The 17309-nt window shown below is 45.2% G+C and overlaps 1 protein-coding gene across 1 annotated transcript; it reads left to right on the forward strand.

The window, feature by feature from the left end:
• Positions 1-2918: 2918 nt before the first annotated feature.
• Positions 2919-4016, forward strand: LOC130864744 (protein B-Myc). The gene has a single exon (XM_057755495.1). The coding sequence runs from the start codon at positions 3196-3198 to the stop codon at positions 3787-3789; it is 594 nt and encodes a 197-aa protein (XP_057611478.1). The 5' UTR covers positions 2919-3195; the 3' UTR covers positions 3790-4016.
• The last annotated feature ends 13293 nt before the right edge of the window (positions 4017-17309 follow it).

Genomic DNA, 17309 nt, shown 5'->3' on the forward strand with positions numbered 1-17309 from the left:
AGACCAAAAGTACAGATGGCAAAAGACATACCAGGTGTCTAAAATCACAGAGTGTCACGGCAGAGACAGGGGCACTGCACAGCTCTGAGCTACCACCCAGGGTAGCCTGAGGGGCCCCTTATCTAGAGCCCTTGACTCAGGTCAATCACAGGCTCATGGCTTCAATGAGAGAAGAATTTCAGGATGAACCTGTGTGAGGCACAGTTGGTGACGGGTTCAAAAAGAAAGTTCAGGAAGAGAATACAGGATCTCCAGATTTGGGGCCATGGCCTTCACAAAGGAGAGAGTCACAGTTTAGTATATGACGCTGATACCTATGTTACATACACAGGTGAAAGGAGAGACACTCAGGGAAAGAATAGAACATTCCCTGTTCTCAAGGGGGAGCTGCTCTTTAGTACTCTCCTGGTGACTCTCAAATTCTATCTCAAAGTAGATACTCAAGAATACAGGCTCTCAAAATTTAAATAAGTCCTCATTAATATAAAAACCCAGAAGAATTAACAGTAAACATAAATATTAAATTAATATCAATTTTTTTCTTTCCTTTCTTTTTCTTTTCTTTTCTTTTTTTTTTTTTTTTTTTTTTTGGATTTTTCGAGACAGGGTTTCTCCGTCTTTTTGGGCCTGTCCTGGAACTCACAGAGATCCGCCTGCCTCTGCCTCCCTAGTGCTGGGATTAAAGGTGTGTGACACCACTGCCCGGCTTTTTTTTTTTTTCCCTATTTCTTTTCTTCTTTCTTTCTTCTTCTTCTTCTTCTTCTTCTTCTTCTTCTTCTTCTTCTTCTTCTTCTTCTTCTTCTTCTTCTTCTTCTTCTTCTTCTTCTTCTTCTTCTTCTTTTTTTGACAGGGCTTCTCTGTGTAGCCTTGGCTGTCCTGGAACTTGCTTTGTAGACTGGGCTGGCCTCAAATTCTAGTTCTGCCTGCCTTTGCCTCCCAAGCGCTGGGAGGTCATGTGCCACCATTTACTTTTTAGTCTTTTTGAATTTTTCTTTAAAATATATCATCTTTCTATACATTATATGAAAAATCATTTAAACATTAAAAATAAATAAACACAAAAAATAAAATAAACTTTCTAAGAAACTCAATTATTTGAAAAGAAAGCACAAGAGGCCGGGTGGTGGTGGTGCACACCTGTAATCCCAGCACTCGGGAGGCAGAGGCAGGCAGATTTCTGTGAGTTTGAGGCCAGCCTGGTCTACAAGAGCTAGTTCCAGGACATGTTCCAAAGCTACAGAGAAACCCCATCTCAAAAAAACAAAAAAGAAAATAAAGCACAAGAAAACCCTATAAGGTGTATGTGGATTATACCCAACCTAATTACATATAATTTCATATAAAATACTTTATTCTTTTAAAAAAGAATTGTTTATTTTTATGTATATTGGTGTTTTGTTTTTATGTATATCTGTACACCATGTCCAGGCAGTGCCTGTGGGGGCCAAGAGGATGTAGATTGTTACGAGCTATACCACCCTAAGGGAATCAAGTCTGCAGACTCTGGAAGAGCAGCCAGTACTCTTAATCCCTGAGCCATCTCTCTACCCCTTGGAGTGTTTTTCCTTTATAAGGGACTGGGAGAATGTCCAGTCAGTCAAGAAAGTATGAGGACCTGGGCTTGATCTTTAGAATCCATGTTAAAAACAAACAAACAAACAAACAAACAAACAAACAAGTCATGGAGATGTGACCCCAGCATCGGGGAGGTGAAGGCAGGAGGATGTCCAAGCTAGCCTAACTGATCAGAAAGTGAACTTGTCTCAAACTAACATTGTGGATGGCATCCTGACGAAGAACCCTGAGGTTGACTTCTGACCTACACGTGTGCAAACACACACACACACAAACACGGACACACAAAAAGTGTTTATTCCTCAAGCCTTTTGTATCTGTGTGAAACATCTGTAACTCATTCAGATCTTTAATCCACATCTCAAATTGCTGTAGAGATATTGTCTAGAAACCAGAAATCCTATGTATCTTGCCAGGGTTCTTTTACATCATTTGTTAAATTCGGTATAGAATAAGGAAAGAAAAGAAAAAAATAAAACTAGATCTTTTGATTTTAGGAATTCTGCACTCTGGACTTTCTCATTTGTTTCAGAAAGGTTCTTACTTTGTAGGCCAGGGTATCCTGGAAGCCAGTCAGACTGAATTTAGGATAATCCCCCTGTCTTAGCCAACGTAGGAACTGCCTTGCCTGCCTGACATTATGTAACACTTAATCGTAAAGTATTTTAGAATTTTGGTTCACGCCTAGATTTAATGTGTAACTCACATATATTTGTATCTACACTCTAGACAATTGCAGGTGCCTTTTATGGATGCAAACATTGTATCTTCATTACAGAGTGTGGGGTGCTGCTGGGGAATTGGCTCTGCATTTAGGACCTCTTGCGGACCTCCTGGGTTCCCAGAACTCACAGAGAGGCTCACAGTGCTGTAACTCCAGGTCCAGGGGCTCTGACATGCTCCTGGGTCTCCATGGGCATGGGGCATGCAGGTAATGCACTTACATAGATACAGGCAAATCACACATACATATAAAGCAATATAAGTAAATATAAAAAATAGTATGGCTTTAAGAAAACCCTAAAAAGACACCAAGCCAGTATGTCACGAAGATCCCTGTACATGCATTTATTGCAGAAGTTTTCACAGTAGCTATTATGGAACCAAGATGCCAGTCAAAAAAAGGAACAAAGATATGGCTTATATATGGAAATGGAATATTTTTAGTCATAAATAAGAGCAATGTATGTCATTTTCAGGCTGTGGATGAAATTGGAGATTATCATAGTAAGTTTCAGAGAGACAAAATATCTTTGTTTCTCTCATTCGTCGGCTCCAGATTTTATAAATACATAAAATCATACACGTTACAGATGACATGAAAAAAGATGAGAAACCGGGCGAACAACGAGGACTAAGGGAGGTGGAGGAGTACAAAATAGCAGGGAATGAGCGAGAGTTCGCTGGAAATAGGTCATATGCAGGCAGGAAGACATATCCTGAGCTTGCAGGACGCGGCGCCTCCAGCCTCTCTCCATAAGGTGGCGCGATACTTTGAGCGTGGTGTCTGGCGGCTAGCAGTCGCCTCCTCCCCGTGCTCCAGACGGAGACCAAGGCCTGGTGAAGGGATTGCCGGGATTGTAGGAAGTGATCCCGGGGAAGGGGAGTGGTTCGGGACCGATGCGCACCGCGCCAGGTTTCCGCAGCAGCCCTGCTCGCCTTGGTGTGGCCTTCAAACGCACAGCCGCGACCATGCCCCTCCACGTGAGCCTCGCCAACGGCAACCGGGACCTGGACTACGACTCGGTGCAGCCATACTTCATGTGCGACGATGAAGAGGAGGACATGCAGGAGCAGCCGCCGCAGCCGCCCGCGCCCAGCGAGGACATTTGGAAGAAATTCGAGCTGCTGCCCACACCGCGCCCGTCCCCGGGCCACGCCGGCCTCTACTCGCCTTCCAGCGAAGCGGTCGCCGGGTCTTTCTCCCCCAGGGAACACGACGGTGACAGCTTCTACCATGAAGACCTGCTGGAGATGATGCCCGAGCTGCCAGGAGGAGAGGCGGTGAAGCACAGCCTCGTCTGCGACCCGGACGACGAGACCTTCGTGAAGAACATCATTCTGCAGGACTGTATGTGGAATGGCTTCTCGGCCTCTGCCAAGCTGGTCTCCAAGCTGGACCCCTACCAGGCTGTGCGCAAAGAAGGCGCCAGCGCGAGCCCGGCCGGGGACACTGAGCCTGCGACGCCTCCAGACTGCACCTGCAACACCTGAGCGCACATCCCTGGGTCTTCAGACTGTAAGCTTCAGCCATGTTAACTGCCTCAAATTCTGGGCGTAAGAGAACCCCCTCCCCCTTTTCTTTTTTAAAGCTTGCCATCCTTCCTCACTCCCCTTAACAGATTTGTATTTGTTTAATAAAAAGTCTTAAAGTTTATCAATTTTCCAATGTTACTGAACCCTTAAATGTAAATAACTTCAATAAAACACTATCAGTTGTACGAGATCTTCAAATATGAAGTATAAAAGTATACTTTCCTTTTTAAAATCGATTCTTTTCTATTGTTTTTAAGAGAAACAAAATAATTAGGAAATATATTGGGCCCACGCTAAAGAAATAACGTTATGAAATAAAAAAAAAAACAAGAAGCTACCGAAAATACTACGATTGAAAGTATGCTAGAAGAAAGAGAGGAAATTTATGTGATTAAAAAGAAAAAATAAAATAAACAAAAAAGGAAAAGACAAAAGATAGTCCAATAATGAAACCAATGCATAAACAAAATTTTAAAAATAGACCAACGGGCTTAAAACTAGGACCATAATTTTAAAAATAAAATAAAGGTACTGTTGAAGCATAGAAAACGGAAAAGGGTGACTCGTAGGAGACAAGGAAAAAAAACACCAAAGTGTCGGTGTTTCCTTCTGGGTCCTGTGAATTTGGAGGCGGCCAGGTGTACAGGGTGTATGGCGTCAGCTGAGCTTGTGGACTCTTGTCTCTCCTCCCATTTAGGCTGTGCTGGCCCCACATGGGACAAATGAACACAGGAGCTGTCGTCACTTTGGTATTTTCCCTCGCGCACCAGAGGCCTCTGCTGGCCACACTGGGCTTTGCAGTCTGAGTGCTGGGCCGGCCCTCTTTCCCCCTCACCAGGAGTAGCTAAAGTTCCAGCTGAGGGGAAGGGAGGGTCTCCAAGTGAACTGGGAGTGAACCAGCAGCCGCGGTGCTGAGATCTGTATGGGTGCATGGACCTACTTTCAAAGCCCACCACACTAGAGGCTGCAGCTGGGAGGCGGAGTAGGTCAGAGTCCACAGAGCCACACTCAAGGCACTGAAAGACCTGCTGGCCCCAGCTCAGCGCTGTCAAACTCCAGAGTATTTTCAGTTGATCAGGTCAGCCCCAGGCACAGCCAGGGTGGGGACCCTTTTCCCATGCACTTCACTGCCTGGGCCCAGCTTCCTGCCAGTTGGACTTTTTGGTTTCTCAATACCAGACACCTACTCTCCATAGCTGCCTCCCAAACACCCTGGAGCAGTGTGGGAGGTTAAATTTGGGGTCCCTGAATTGTGATGGTTCTCTGCTCCTGGCCTCCAAGAGAGATCTGGTTTACATATCGGGTTCCCTCTCAGGATGACTCCTGGCCACAGCTCTCAGAGCTGGGGCACTGCTCTCCACAGCCCACCCACCTAGCTAGAAAACTGACTGTTCTCCACAAGATCAACATCTGGATTTGGGGCTTGTGTGAGCTGTGACCTTGTCCTGTGGCTGCCAGCACCAGGGCTACCTGGCTGTCCTTGGCCTGGGGCTCTGACTCCTCCCTCACAGGGGCCACAGTGCTGGAGTTGTGCTTGGCTTTCTTCCTTTTGCTGAGTTTTCTCTTTTTGTTTCTACACAATTCCCAGCTGTCCTGGCCCTGCTTTTATGAATGTCTAAAGCGGCTGCTTTCTTTTTTTGTAATGATACCTCCCTTTCTCTCTTTATTTTATACATACACACACACACACAGAGATTTTCCTTATCCCGACTCTCCTGCCAGGACCCATGGAGTCACCTTCTTGCCTCCATCCATCTGGTAGTCTCTGGTTTAGGTGTTGACCACGTTGGTCAATCACAGTAGTTGCTATTGAACCTTTTGTAAGCTTTTTCCATGTTACCCATTAGGAATTAGCTCCGGTCTGTTTTGTTCCTGGTCTTGTGCCCTGTGAACCTCTGGCTAAGGGCAGTCAGCAGGGTGCTCTGCAAATGCTTCCTCACAGGTGGACTTGGCTATGAGAACAAAACAACACAGGCCGTGTGGTAATAAACAGACATTGATTTCACAGTTTCAGAGCCCAGGAGCCAAAGTCAAGGAGCTGGCAGATTTGGATTTGCTGAGGGTCTACTTCCTGGTTGGCTGTGAAACATTGTGGGCTTACACGGTGGAAGGAAAGAACCTGGTCTAAAATCATCAATTCTGTCTATGAGGTCTGCACCTCTGAAAGCCCCCCCCCCAACCCCATCTCCTTGAGGTTAGGTCTGAAAACATGGAGGGTAGGTGGGCACCAACAACCATTGAGGTCCTCTGAATTTCATCACTGTCTGAGCTTTGACCTCCAAGACCTGCCCCACGGTCTTTCAGTTCTTGGCATCAGGTGGTGCTATCCAGCCATCTTTGAACCTTTGAACCCTATCAGGAGATGTTGTACAGAGGTGTCCCCTGTCTTTCTACAGCCCAGTCTGGCTCACGCCTCTGGCAGCTCTGTATCTTGAGGCCTTCACCACCTGGCAGAGGCCTCAGGTGGCGGCAGCAATGAATGGTGAAGCTTCAGCACCAGGGCAGGAGGGTCTGAAACCACAGGGCCACCTTCATGTCAGTTTAGCCTGTATTTTAGTTCCTTTTCCTGTTTCTGCGATTAAAAAAAAAAAAAAAAAAAGCCCAGACTGAACCAGGCGGTGGTGGTGCATGCCTTTAATCCCAGCACTCGGGAGGCAGAGACAGGCAGATCTCTGAGTTCAAGGCCAGCCTGGTCTACAGAGAGAGTTCCAGGATAGGCTCCAAAACTACCGAAAAACCCTGTCTTGAAAAACCTAAAACCAACCAAACAACCAAACAACCAAAATCAAACAAAACAAAACAAAAAACCCAGACTAAAGCAGTTTCAGGATAATTTTTTTTCCTTGTTCACAATCTGAGAGTACAGGCCACCACACGTAGGAATCCTGGATGCAGGAGCCTAAAGGCAATCCATCACTTGGCAGTCCCAGCCCAGAAACAGACAGACCAAGGCTCTTTCTTATGGTCCAGGATCCTTCTCTGGGAACAGAACCACCCACAGTGTGTGGGTCTTCCCGTCTCCTTAGCTAATGAAGACAACCCCAGAGTATGCCCAGAGTCCTGTCTCCTAGGTGATTTAGACCTCATCTAGTGGACAGATGAGATTAGCCATCACAGCATGACTCAGCAGAAGACACGGCAGGGGGATCCAGGTGAGAGTGCTTTATTTAGATAATAACCCCAGAACTACCCACAGCAGGGAAAAAAAGATGCTCAAGGGACTGCCAGTGCCTTCCAAGGTTATCCTAGAAGCCATGCTTTGTGAAACTGTATCTTCCCTTTGATGGCGAAGCCTGGGAAGTGGAGAGAGGCGGGGGAGGGAGAGAGAGAAAGGATGGTAACAGAAGAGAGAGTGGAATGTGTTGTCCACAGGAGAGGAATGATTTTGGTGTAACCACAAGCTCCACCTAGAGGCGGGAAAGTGCAATGTTACAAATGACGCTGTCTATCTCCGCCAGTGTCTATGTCTCATCCTTGCCACAATCCCATTAGTTAAAAAATTATTCAGGGTGCAAAATGGCAGATTAGAAGTTGTCTGTGTGTGAAATTGTGAGTGGCGAGAGTCAGGGTAACAAGAGAGGGAGAGAGAGCCTGGGAAGGCCAGAAGAGGTGACCGACACCCATCCATCCGTTGGTCCTGCCTGTGACTATACACCCACTCTTCTTTTTTTCCATCCACTCATCACTGACTCATTATCCACTGATCACCCTCTCACTATTCACCCATCCTTCTCTCCACCTCTACCTACATACCCATCCCCCACGCATCCGTTACTGAGCAACGTGGGATGGAGATGATTATGAATCTATGGCCACACCTCCATTTTCCTGAATGACATTGAGAGTCTGGTGTTTTACCCATTCTGTTTATAGAAGAGCTTAACATAGCAAAGTTCTTTCCAAACAGTGGCTTTGACTCCTGGGCCTGAATGTCACCACTGCCCAGTACCAAGACTGTTACAGGGAGATTTTCTCTATGGGGACCTCACCATTTCCTACCATGGCTTTACCAAACAGATACCTGCAGAATGGAAAGGTGAATTCCCTTCCTTCCTATTGCCTGCACACTCTCCCTGTGGTGTCTGTTCCCCACAACCACCACTCAGTCCTGACCACTTCACTTCTACCATGTAGGAGTGTCACATGACAGAAACCTGCTCACTCCCACAGTACCAGAGCCCTTTCTTAGTACCGTCTCTCAGCCTCCACCCCTGCGCTTGAGGAGGCCTGGGAACATGTGATGGGGTCCTTTAATTCCAAATCTCTCCACTCTTTTTGGCAGAGAGAGAGGTAAGGGTCAGACTGAGATGTCCCCTGAACCCAGAACCCTGGTCTCCCTGTGCCAGTGAAGGCTCAGACTCCAGCCTCACTTCCAGGTCCTTCCAGACGGGTGCTAAGGAATCCTGGGAAATAAGGCAGAGGCCGATGGTGGAGAACAAAGCCCTCATGTCTAGGGTCTGCGTCCTCAGCTAGCCACCAACTACTCCCAGGGCTGGGTAGGGGGGGACTGACTCCTTACTCAGCTACATTTCATCCGACCCCTCGCAGAGTTCACAGGGAGCTTGGCCAAGAGAACCAGGTTTTCTGAGTTATGTCCACAGCTAGCCAGCAAGGGGAACGTCAGGGTTTGTGTAACAGCTTGTTAAGACTTCAAGAGATCAACAGGCTACAGGCCATTCCAAAGTGGCAGCAACTGTTTGGAGTCCAAAGAAGCTGAAGGAGAATCAGGGACACAGAAGACAGGTCAGCTGAATCGGATCTGCCGTTCCCATTAGGAGAACTGGAGGGGGCTCTCAACGGTGGTGTGGAGGGGGGATCTGAAGAGAGAAGGATTTCATCTACCCTATGCACACCAAGTTCTGTTGGGAACTTTGCCCTGGATGTTCTGTAGGTCCAGCTTTTTGACTCGGGGCTCAGTCAGATTACTGAGGTGTCTACTCTCTCTATAATGGTTGTTCTCTCTCTTTAAGAGACAAGCCACACCCACTCCCTCCCCCATCCGCTGAGGCAGGCTGATCTTCAGTTTCCGGCCTAAGCTTGATCTCTTTTCCATCTTCCTCTTGGAGAGGCAGCTTTGCTTCTGCCTCTCTCCCCACTTCTCTGCTTCCCCCACTTCTCTGTCTCTTTCTCCTCTTCTCTCTTTCTCTCTCTCTCTGCCCCCCTTCACTCTTCTCGCTCCATAACCCCCTGAATTCAACCTCACTCTGCATGTCGTGTCTATCCAAGTCTCTATCTCCTGCCAGCCTGCCATGTGTCTCCCTGCCTGGGACCAGCCACTGCTTGGGGACCGGCAGCCATCTCTGCCTGGGACTGGCTGCTCCCAGAGCCCGCTGTCTGCCGCCACATGGCCTGCCACCACTATTTGGGACCTACAGCATTCCTGCTGCCTACTGCCACCGGGGATCTTGCAGCATTTTTTAAAAAAAATTATAAAACTCTCCATGCCTTCCCCTTCCTGGCCTTCTCTTCCTCAGAGCACTGGCAGGAGCTGCCTGGGCTTCTGTAACAAACCCCCTCCAACCTGGCCTTCAGCACCTCACTTCCATTCCCCTCAGAACAGAACTCCCCATGGAGATTGAGTGTGAAGACCAGGCCAGGGCCACAAGGCTCTGGGTAGGCTCCTGGATGATTGACAGTTCCCTGGACTCCACAGCCTTTCCTAGTCCCAGCTCTGCATTCGGTTTTTACCCCACCCATCCTCAACCTAAAAGGTCCCTCTGTTTGACTGTGACAAGGACCCTTGTCAGTGGATTTAGGCCACCCTGACCCTCCCCAATGGTCTCTTTCGAGATCTCTATTCATTGTTGCAAGGTCTCCTTGTCTAAGTGAGCTCACAGTCACATGTCACTGGGTCACATGACTTAGTGAGCCACCAGTCAGCTATTCAGTACATAATCCTTCCTTGGAGATATTTTTTTTTCTTTTCAAGACAGGGTTTCTCTGTGTAGCACTGGCTGTCCTCAAACTCACTCTGTAGACCAGGCTGTCCTCCAATAGAAATTCGGGGCCTCTACCTCCCGAGTGCTGGGATTTAAGGTGTTCACCACCACCGTCCAGCTCCCTGGAGAGAACTTAGTGTTTTTATTGGTTGTCCTCCGTGCTAGGGCCCTGAGAGAGGGGCCCAGGTCTCTGGGGAGTATCATCTCAGCTTCCTGCTGACACACAGAGCCAGCCTACCTCTACAGCCTGTTGGAGACGCCCAGAGATATTTCTGATTACTGTATTCCACCATTGGTCTCTTTTGTCTTTGTTGTTTCTGAGACAATTTTTCATATGTATCCTTGACTGGGAACTCCTTATGTAGACCAGGCTGGTCTCAAACTCATGAAGATTCACCTCCTTCTAAATGGTATCTAAGACTTGAAACACACTTTTGCTGTTTTTTTTTATCTGTTTGTTTTTATTTTTAATATAGGTTCTCATTATGTAGTTCTTGATTTAACTTTGGTAATTAGCATATATCAATAAAGTTATCCATTTCTTTTAGATTTTCCAATTTAGTAGAGTACATTTTTTTTAAAGTATAAGTATGTCCTTATGATTCTCTGGATTTCTTGATGTCTGCTGTTATGTCCCCCTTTTCATTTCTAAGTTTGTTAATTTGGATATTCACTCTCTGTACTTTAGTTAGTTTGGATAATGATTTGTCAATCTTATTTATGTTTCAAAGCAACAATCCTTTTTTTTCATTGATTCTTTGTATTTTTGTTGTTTTTTTAATTGTTGTTTCTTTTTTATTTCAGCTCTGCATTTGATTGTATTTTACAGTCTGTTCCTTTTGGGTGTGAACCCTTCTTTTTCTTCTAGAGCAGGGGTTCTCAACCTTCCTAACGCTGCAGCCCTTTAATATGGTTCTTCATGCTGTAGTGAACCCCAACTGTAAAATTATGTGTGTTGCTACTTCATATCCATAAATTTACTACTGTTATGAATCATACTGTAAATATTGGTGTTTTCTGGTGGTCTTAGAAGACCCCTGTGAAAGGGTGGTTCACCCTTTGGGATTGAAGCTCACAGGTTAAGAACCACTGTTCTAGAACTTTCAGGCACACTGTTAAATTGTTGGTATGAGATCTCTCCAATTTTTTTTTTCTTTTTTGACATAGGGTTTCTCTGTGTAGACCAGGCTGGCTTTGAACTCACAGAGACTCTACCCCCACCCCCGCCACTGCCTCTGCCTCCCAAGTGCTGGGATTAAAGGCATGTGCCACCACCACCAGACTCCATTTTTTTTCATGTAGGCACTTAGTGCTATGAACTTGCCTCTTAGAACAGCCTTCATTCTGTCCCATAAATGGAGTATGTAGCTTATTCATTCCATTCAATTCTAGAAAGCCTTTAATTTCTTTTTTGACCATTTTTCATTCAGTAGAGAGTTGTCCATTTTCCATGAGTTTGTAAGCTTTCTGTTGTTTTTGTTGTTGATATCTATCTTTAATCTGTGGTAGTCAGTTAGGGTGCAGGGTGTTATTTCTGTTTTCTTTTATTTGTTGAGACTTCCTTTGTGACCGAGTACGTGACCAGTTTTGGAGCAATCACCATGAGGTGCTGAGAAAGAGGCTTATTATTTTGTGTTGGGGTGAAGTTCTGTAAACATATGGCAGGTCCATTTGGTTTATAGCTTCAGCTAACTCCAGCAATTCTCTGTTTGTTTTTTTTGTCTGGATGACCTGTCTATTGGTTAGAATCGGGTATGGAAGTTCCCCCTGTCAGCGTGTGAGGGTCAAACTTGGGATGCCATAACATTTGCAGCATAGACGTTAAGAATTGCCATCTCAGCTGGGTATGGTGGCCCATGCCTTTAATTCCAGCACAGGGGAGGCAGAGGCAGGTGGATCTCTGGGAGTTCAAGGCCAGCCTGTTTCACAAAGTTCCAGCACAGCCAGGATTGTTACCTAGAGAAACCCTGTCTTGGGGGTGGGGAGAATTACTATGTCCTCTTGGTGGGGTTTTTCTTTGATGGGTGTGCAGTATCCTTCCTTATCTTTTCTGATTAGTTTTGGTTCGAAGTCTGTTTTATTTCGTCAGATATTAAAATGGCTATACCAGCTTGCTTCTTAGGTACATTTGTTTGATTTGTTTGGAATTTTTTTTTTTTTTAAAAAAACAACTCTTTACCCTTGGGCGATGTGTATACTTGATGTTAAAGTGTGTTTTTTGAAAGCAACTGGAAGGATGGGTTCTGTTTTCACATCCTTTTGGTTAATCTATGTCTTTTTATTGAAAAATTGATACTTCAATGTTGAAAGATATTGTGATCAATGATTGTTGATTCCTGTTATTTTGTTGTTGGTGATGGTATGGTGTGTGTGTGGGGGGGGGGGGCGCTCACACGCATGCGTGGAAGCCAAAGGTGTTGGATCCCCTGGAGCTGCAGTTACAGATAATTGTGAGCCACCTGGTGTGGGGTACCGGGAACTGAACTCTGGGTCCTCTGGAAGAGCAGCAAATGATCTTAACCACTGAGCCATCTCTCCAGCCCATCAGGTGTAATTCTAATAGGTTTGTTTTTATATGTTACTTGGTCTTTTCCCCTTTCAGCTTTTATTATTCTTTCTTTGTTTTGTACATTTAGTGTTTTGATTATTATGTGCTGAGGGTATTTCTTTTTTTGATCTAGTCTATTTGGTGTTCTATAAGCTTTTGTACCTTTATAGGCCTCTCCTTTAGGGTAGGAATTTTTTTTCTATGATTTTGTTGAGAATATTTTCTGTGTTTCTTATTTTAAGTTTTATAGTGGCGTAAGTATTTCCCATAAGGGCCAATCAGGGCCAAGCTTACATCCGACATATTTCCTGCTGTGAACCTCCAGTCCACGTGAGATCAAGCACATTGGGTGCAGATGGTCAAACTAGTTTAGGGGAGTGAAAACCTGTGGCTTGTTATCTCTCATAAACAACAGCCTCTAGCATTCCAGGAACTGTCTGTCTTGGGCAAGCAGCTCGCAGATGAGAGGCATTTTTATTTCATGGATATGTATGGCATAGTAATTAAAACTTAAAAATTTAACATTGGTTCTCACCGTGCTGATATGTCTGTCTTTGTTGGCTGGGTGCTTTTTTTGTTTTTGTTTTTGTTTTTTGAGACAAGGTTTCTCTGTGGCATTGGAGCCTGTCCTGGAACTAGCTCTTGTAGGCCAGGCTGGCTTCAAACTCAGAGATCCATCTGCCTCTGCCTCCCGAGTGCTGGGATTAAAGGCATGCGCCACCACCGCCCAGCTTGGCTGCGTGCTTTGTTCCTTTGTTTCTGTTTCTTCTCTGGCTCTTAGGAGAGTGTGGTGGCTTGTGTTGCCTGTAGGAAAATCATCTGGGGTCACGATAGATGTGGACACTGGGGGTTCCAGGTAAAATGTGCTTCTGGATATTGGGAGCTGAAATTCAGAATGGAGAAGGGCTGGGGGAAGTGGAGGGGCTTCTCAAGGGGGAGGAGAGCAGGGTATTCCATTAGGATCTGCTTGGTCACCTGGGAATGGGGCTAGAGGGCGAGAAGAGGCAAGAGCAGGTCTGCTACTGGGGGTTAGATTTGGAGGAATGGTGTGTTGTGGAATAATCCCTTTGTACACTGTGAGGATGTGTTGCTCTCATTGGCTTAGTAAAGAGCCAACTGGCCAATAGTTAGGCAGGAGAGGGAGACTAAGGGAACACTGGGAAGAAGAAAGGTGGAGTCAGTAGGAGACGCCATGAGACTCAGGACGAGCAGGATGGGAATTACGTAGATGAGGTAAACGAGCCTTGGGCAGCACATAGATTAATAGAAATAGATCAATTTAAGTTATAAGAGCTAGCTAAGAACAAGCCTAAGCTACCAGCCAAGCTTTCTTAATTACTAAGAAGTCTCCATGTGGTTATTTGGGAGCTGGCAGGTAGGACAGAAAAGTTTGCCTACAGTGGAAGGAGAGGTAACCATCTGTAGTTAGCCTGCTTGCTTCCCTGGCCAGAGGAGCCTGTGGGTACCCAGGGGGTACCTGCTGGAGCTGGGAGCTGCTTCCCTGGTCAGAGGGGCCTGTGGGTACCCAGGGGGTGCCTTCTGGAGCTGGGAGCTGCTTTCTTGGTCAGATTGGCCTATGAGTTCCCAGGGAGTGCCTGCTGGAGCTGGGAGCTACTTCCCTGGTCAGAGGGGCCTGTGGGTTCCGAGGGGGTACCTGCTGGAGCTGGGAGCTGCTTCCCTGGCAGCAGTCATGATGGGATTAAAAAAACAAAACCCAAAGTGGCACAGTTTGTCAACATAATCATTGCTGAGAAGCCCATTTATACACAGGTTCCCATTCTTTCTCCATTTAGTCTGCTGTTAGTGATCTGGGTAGCTTGGTATTTTCTTTTTCTTTTTCTTTTTTTTTTTTTTTGTTTTTGTTTTTTCGAGACAGGGTTTCTCTGTGGCTTTGGAGCCTGTCCTGGAACTAGCTCTTGTAGACCAGGCTGGTCTCGAACTCACAGAGATTCACCTGCCTCTGCCTCCCAAGTGCTGGGATTAAAGGCGTGCGCCACCACCGCCCGGCCTAGCTTGGTATTTTCTAATGTTAAACTAATCTTGCATTACAGGAACAAACCACACATGACAGCAAAGTCTTCTTTAGAAAAAAGTTTATTTTGTATTTAAATATGTGTGTGTATCTGTGTGAGTAGAGTATATGCCATGTGTGTGGGTGCCCTTGAAGTCCAGAAGAGGATATCAGGTTTCCTGAAGAGCAGTTATAAGAAGTTGTAAACCAGGAGACATGGGTGCTAGGAACTGAACTCCGGTCCTCAGGAAGAGCAGCAAAGAATCTTAACCCCCTAGTCACTTCTCCAGCCCCCTACTGCATTCCTTACTGGGTGACTCTGGTTTGCTCAGAATTTGTGCTTATCCTCATAAAGGGGATTGCCCTGCAGCTTTTTAAAAAACTATTTATTATGTATACAATATTCTGTCTATGTGTATGTCTGCAGGCCAGAAGAGGGCACCAGACCTCATTACAGATGGTTGTGAGCCATCATGTGATTGCTAGGAATTGAACTCAAGACTTTTGGAAGAGCAGGCAATGCTCTTAACCACTGAGCCATCTCTCCAGCCCTGCTCTGCAGCTTTTTAATACCACTAATGTCCTTGTCAGACCTTGTCAGGCGTTATATTAAGATGATTCTGGCCACTATATGTAAAGCTTATTGTAATTGCTTCCTTAATTGAATTCACCAGTGAAGTAGTTGTCTAACAGGTCAGAATTAGTACAAAGATTTTCAATATAAGTGTTTTGTTTTGGAGTCAGGGTCTCACCATATGGCTCAGGCTGGCCTTGAACTCACGGTGATGCTCCTGCTTCAGCCTCCCAAGTGCTGACACTATAGGCAGGAGTCATGATGCCTGGCTGTACTCTGACACACACAGGGCCATGGGAACACTGCTCTCCTCCCTGCATCAACACTGGTTCTTCTAAGGACTCTGTGCATCTTGTGTAGGTTGTCAGATTAATCTCATAAGATTGAGCATAATATTCTCTTATTCTGTTACATGCAAGGCCACGCTAGTACAAGGATGATAATTAATGATGTCACTGTTATTTCCTTAGCATTGGTCAGCCTGGCCAGAGGTTGTCACTGTTGTTCAACTCTAAACATTCCATTCTTTTTTTATTATCAGCTTCCTCTAACATCTTGTAATTTTTATTTAATTTTGAGTTTATTTATTTATTTATTAGATACCAATTCCAGTTCCTCATGCCTCCTCCTGCTCTCCATATCTTCCCCCACCCCACCCCACCCCTCATTTGCTCCTCAGAGAGGGTAATCATGCATTAGGGATAGATCCTGGTCCCACTGTCAGAGGCTCCACACACTGCCCAAGCCACACCTCCTCTGTCACCTGCATTTAGGGGATCCTAGTTGGGACCTATGCAGGTTACCCAGTTGTCAGTCTGGAGTCAGCGATCTCCCACTAGGCGTATTCCTGGCTAATTTATATCTTGAATTAACCCATTTCTATTAATCTATGTATTGCCATGAGGTTGTGGCCTACCAGGAAGGTTTTCTGGTGTCTTTGTCCTTCAGCAGCTACGTAGCGTCTCTCTGACTCTGCTACTTTCTCTCTATCTCTTACAGCATGGCTATATTCTGCCCTGCTATAGGCCAAAGCATCTTCTTTATTAACTAATGATAATAAAACATATTCATAGCATACTGAGGGGAATACCACATTACCCACATTAATAGTGTGGGGCTTGATGTGTGATTTAAGCTTTAGTAATATTTCTTTTATGAATGAGGGTGCCTTTGTATTTGAGGCATAGACATTCAGTATTGGAACTTCATCTTGATGGATGTTTTTCTGTGATGAATATGAAATGACATTCTTTATCTCATTTGACTAATTTTAGTTCAAAGTCTATTTTGTTAGAAATTAGGATAGCTACATCGGCTTGTTTCTTAGGTTCATTTGATTGGAACCCTTTACTCTGAGGTAATGTCTGTCTTTTAGGTTGAGGTGTGTTTCTTGTATGCAGCAGAAGGATGGATTCTGTTTTCATATCCAATCTGTTAGCTGGCATCTTTTTATAGGTGAGTTGAGTCTATTGATATTAAGGGATATTAATGACCAGTGATTGCTAGTTCGTGTTCTCTTTGGTTTTGATGTTGGTGGTGGTACTCTGTGTGCTTTTCTCTTCTATGGGATTTGCTGGTGTGGGATTATCAATTTTCTGTGGTTTTGTGGGTGTAACTAACTTCCTTGGTGTGGAGTTTTCCTTCTAGTACTTTCTGTAGGGCTGGATTTGTGGATAGGTATCAGTTAAATCTGGTTTTGTTATGGGATATCTTGTTTACTCTGTCTATACTGATTGAAAGCTTTGCTGGATATAGTATTCTGGGCTGTCTCTAGTGTCTGCATGATGCCTGAGCAGGACCTTCTGGCTTCATTGTTTCTATTGAGAAGTCAGATGTAGTTCTGATAGGTTTGCCTTTATATGTTATTTGGCCTTTTTCCTTTGCAGCTCTTAATATTCTTTCTTTATTCTGTATATTTAGTGTTTTGATTATTATGTGGGGAGGGGACTTTTTTCTTTGGTTCAGTCTATTTGGTGTTCTGTAAGCTTCTTGTGTTTTCATAGGTGTGCTCTTATTTTTTTAGGTTGGGATTGCTTCCTTCTATGATTTTGTTGAATATTTTCTGTGCCTCCTCCTCCTCCTCCTCTTCCTCCTCCTCTTCTTCTTCTTCTTCTTCTTCTTCTTCTTCTTCTTCTTCTTCTTCTTCTTCTTCTTCTTCTTCTTCTTCTTCTTCTTCTCCAATTATTCTTAGGTCCTATCTATCATCTATCTATCTATCTATCTATCTATCTATCTATCTATCTATCTATCATGTATATTGTGTTCTGCCTGCATGAATGCCTGCAGGCCAGAAGAGGGCACCAGATCTCATTACAGATGGTTGTGAGCCACCATGTTGTTGCTGGGAAATGAACTCAGGACCTCTGGAAGAACAGGCAATGCGCTTAGCTGTTGAGCCATCTCTCC

Source organism: Chionomys nivalis, chromosome 22 (assembly GCF_950005125.1).
Source record: "Chionomys nivalis chromosome 22, mChiNiv1.1, whole genome shotgun sequence".
Taxonomy (NCBI): domain Eukaryota; kingdom Metazoa; phylum Chordata; class Mammalia; order Rodentia; family Cricetidae; genus Chionomys; species Chionomys nivalis.

Excerpts from the sequence above, each read along its gene's own strand:
- LOC130864744 (XM_057755495.1), top strand. The coding sequence starts at position 3,196 with ATGCGCACCGCGCCAGGTTTCCGCAGCAGCCCTGCTCGCCTTGGTGTG.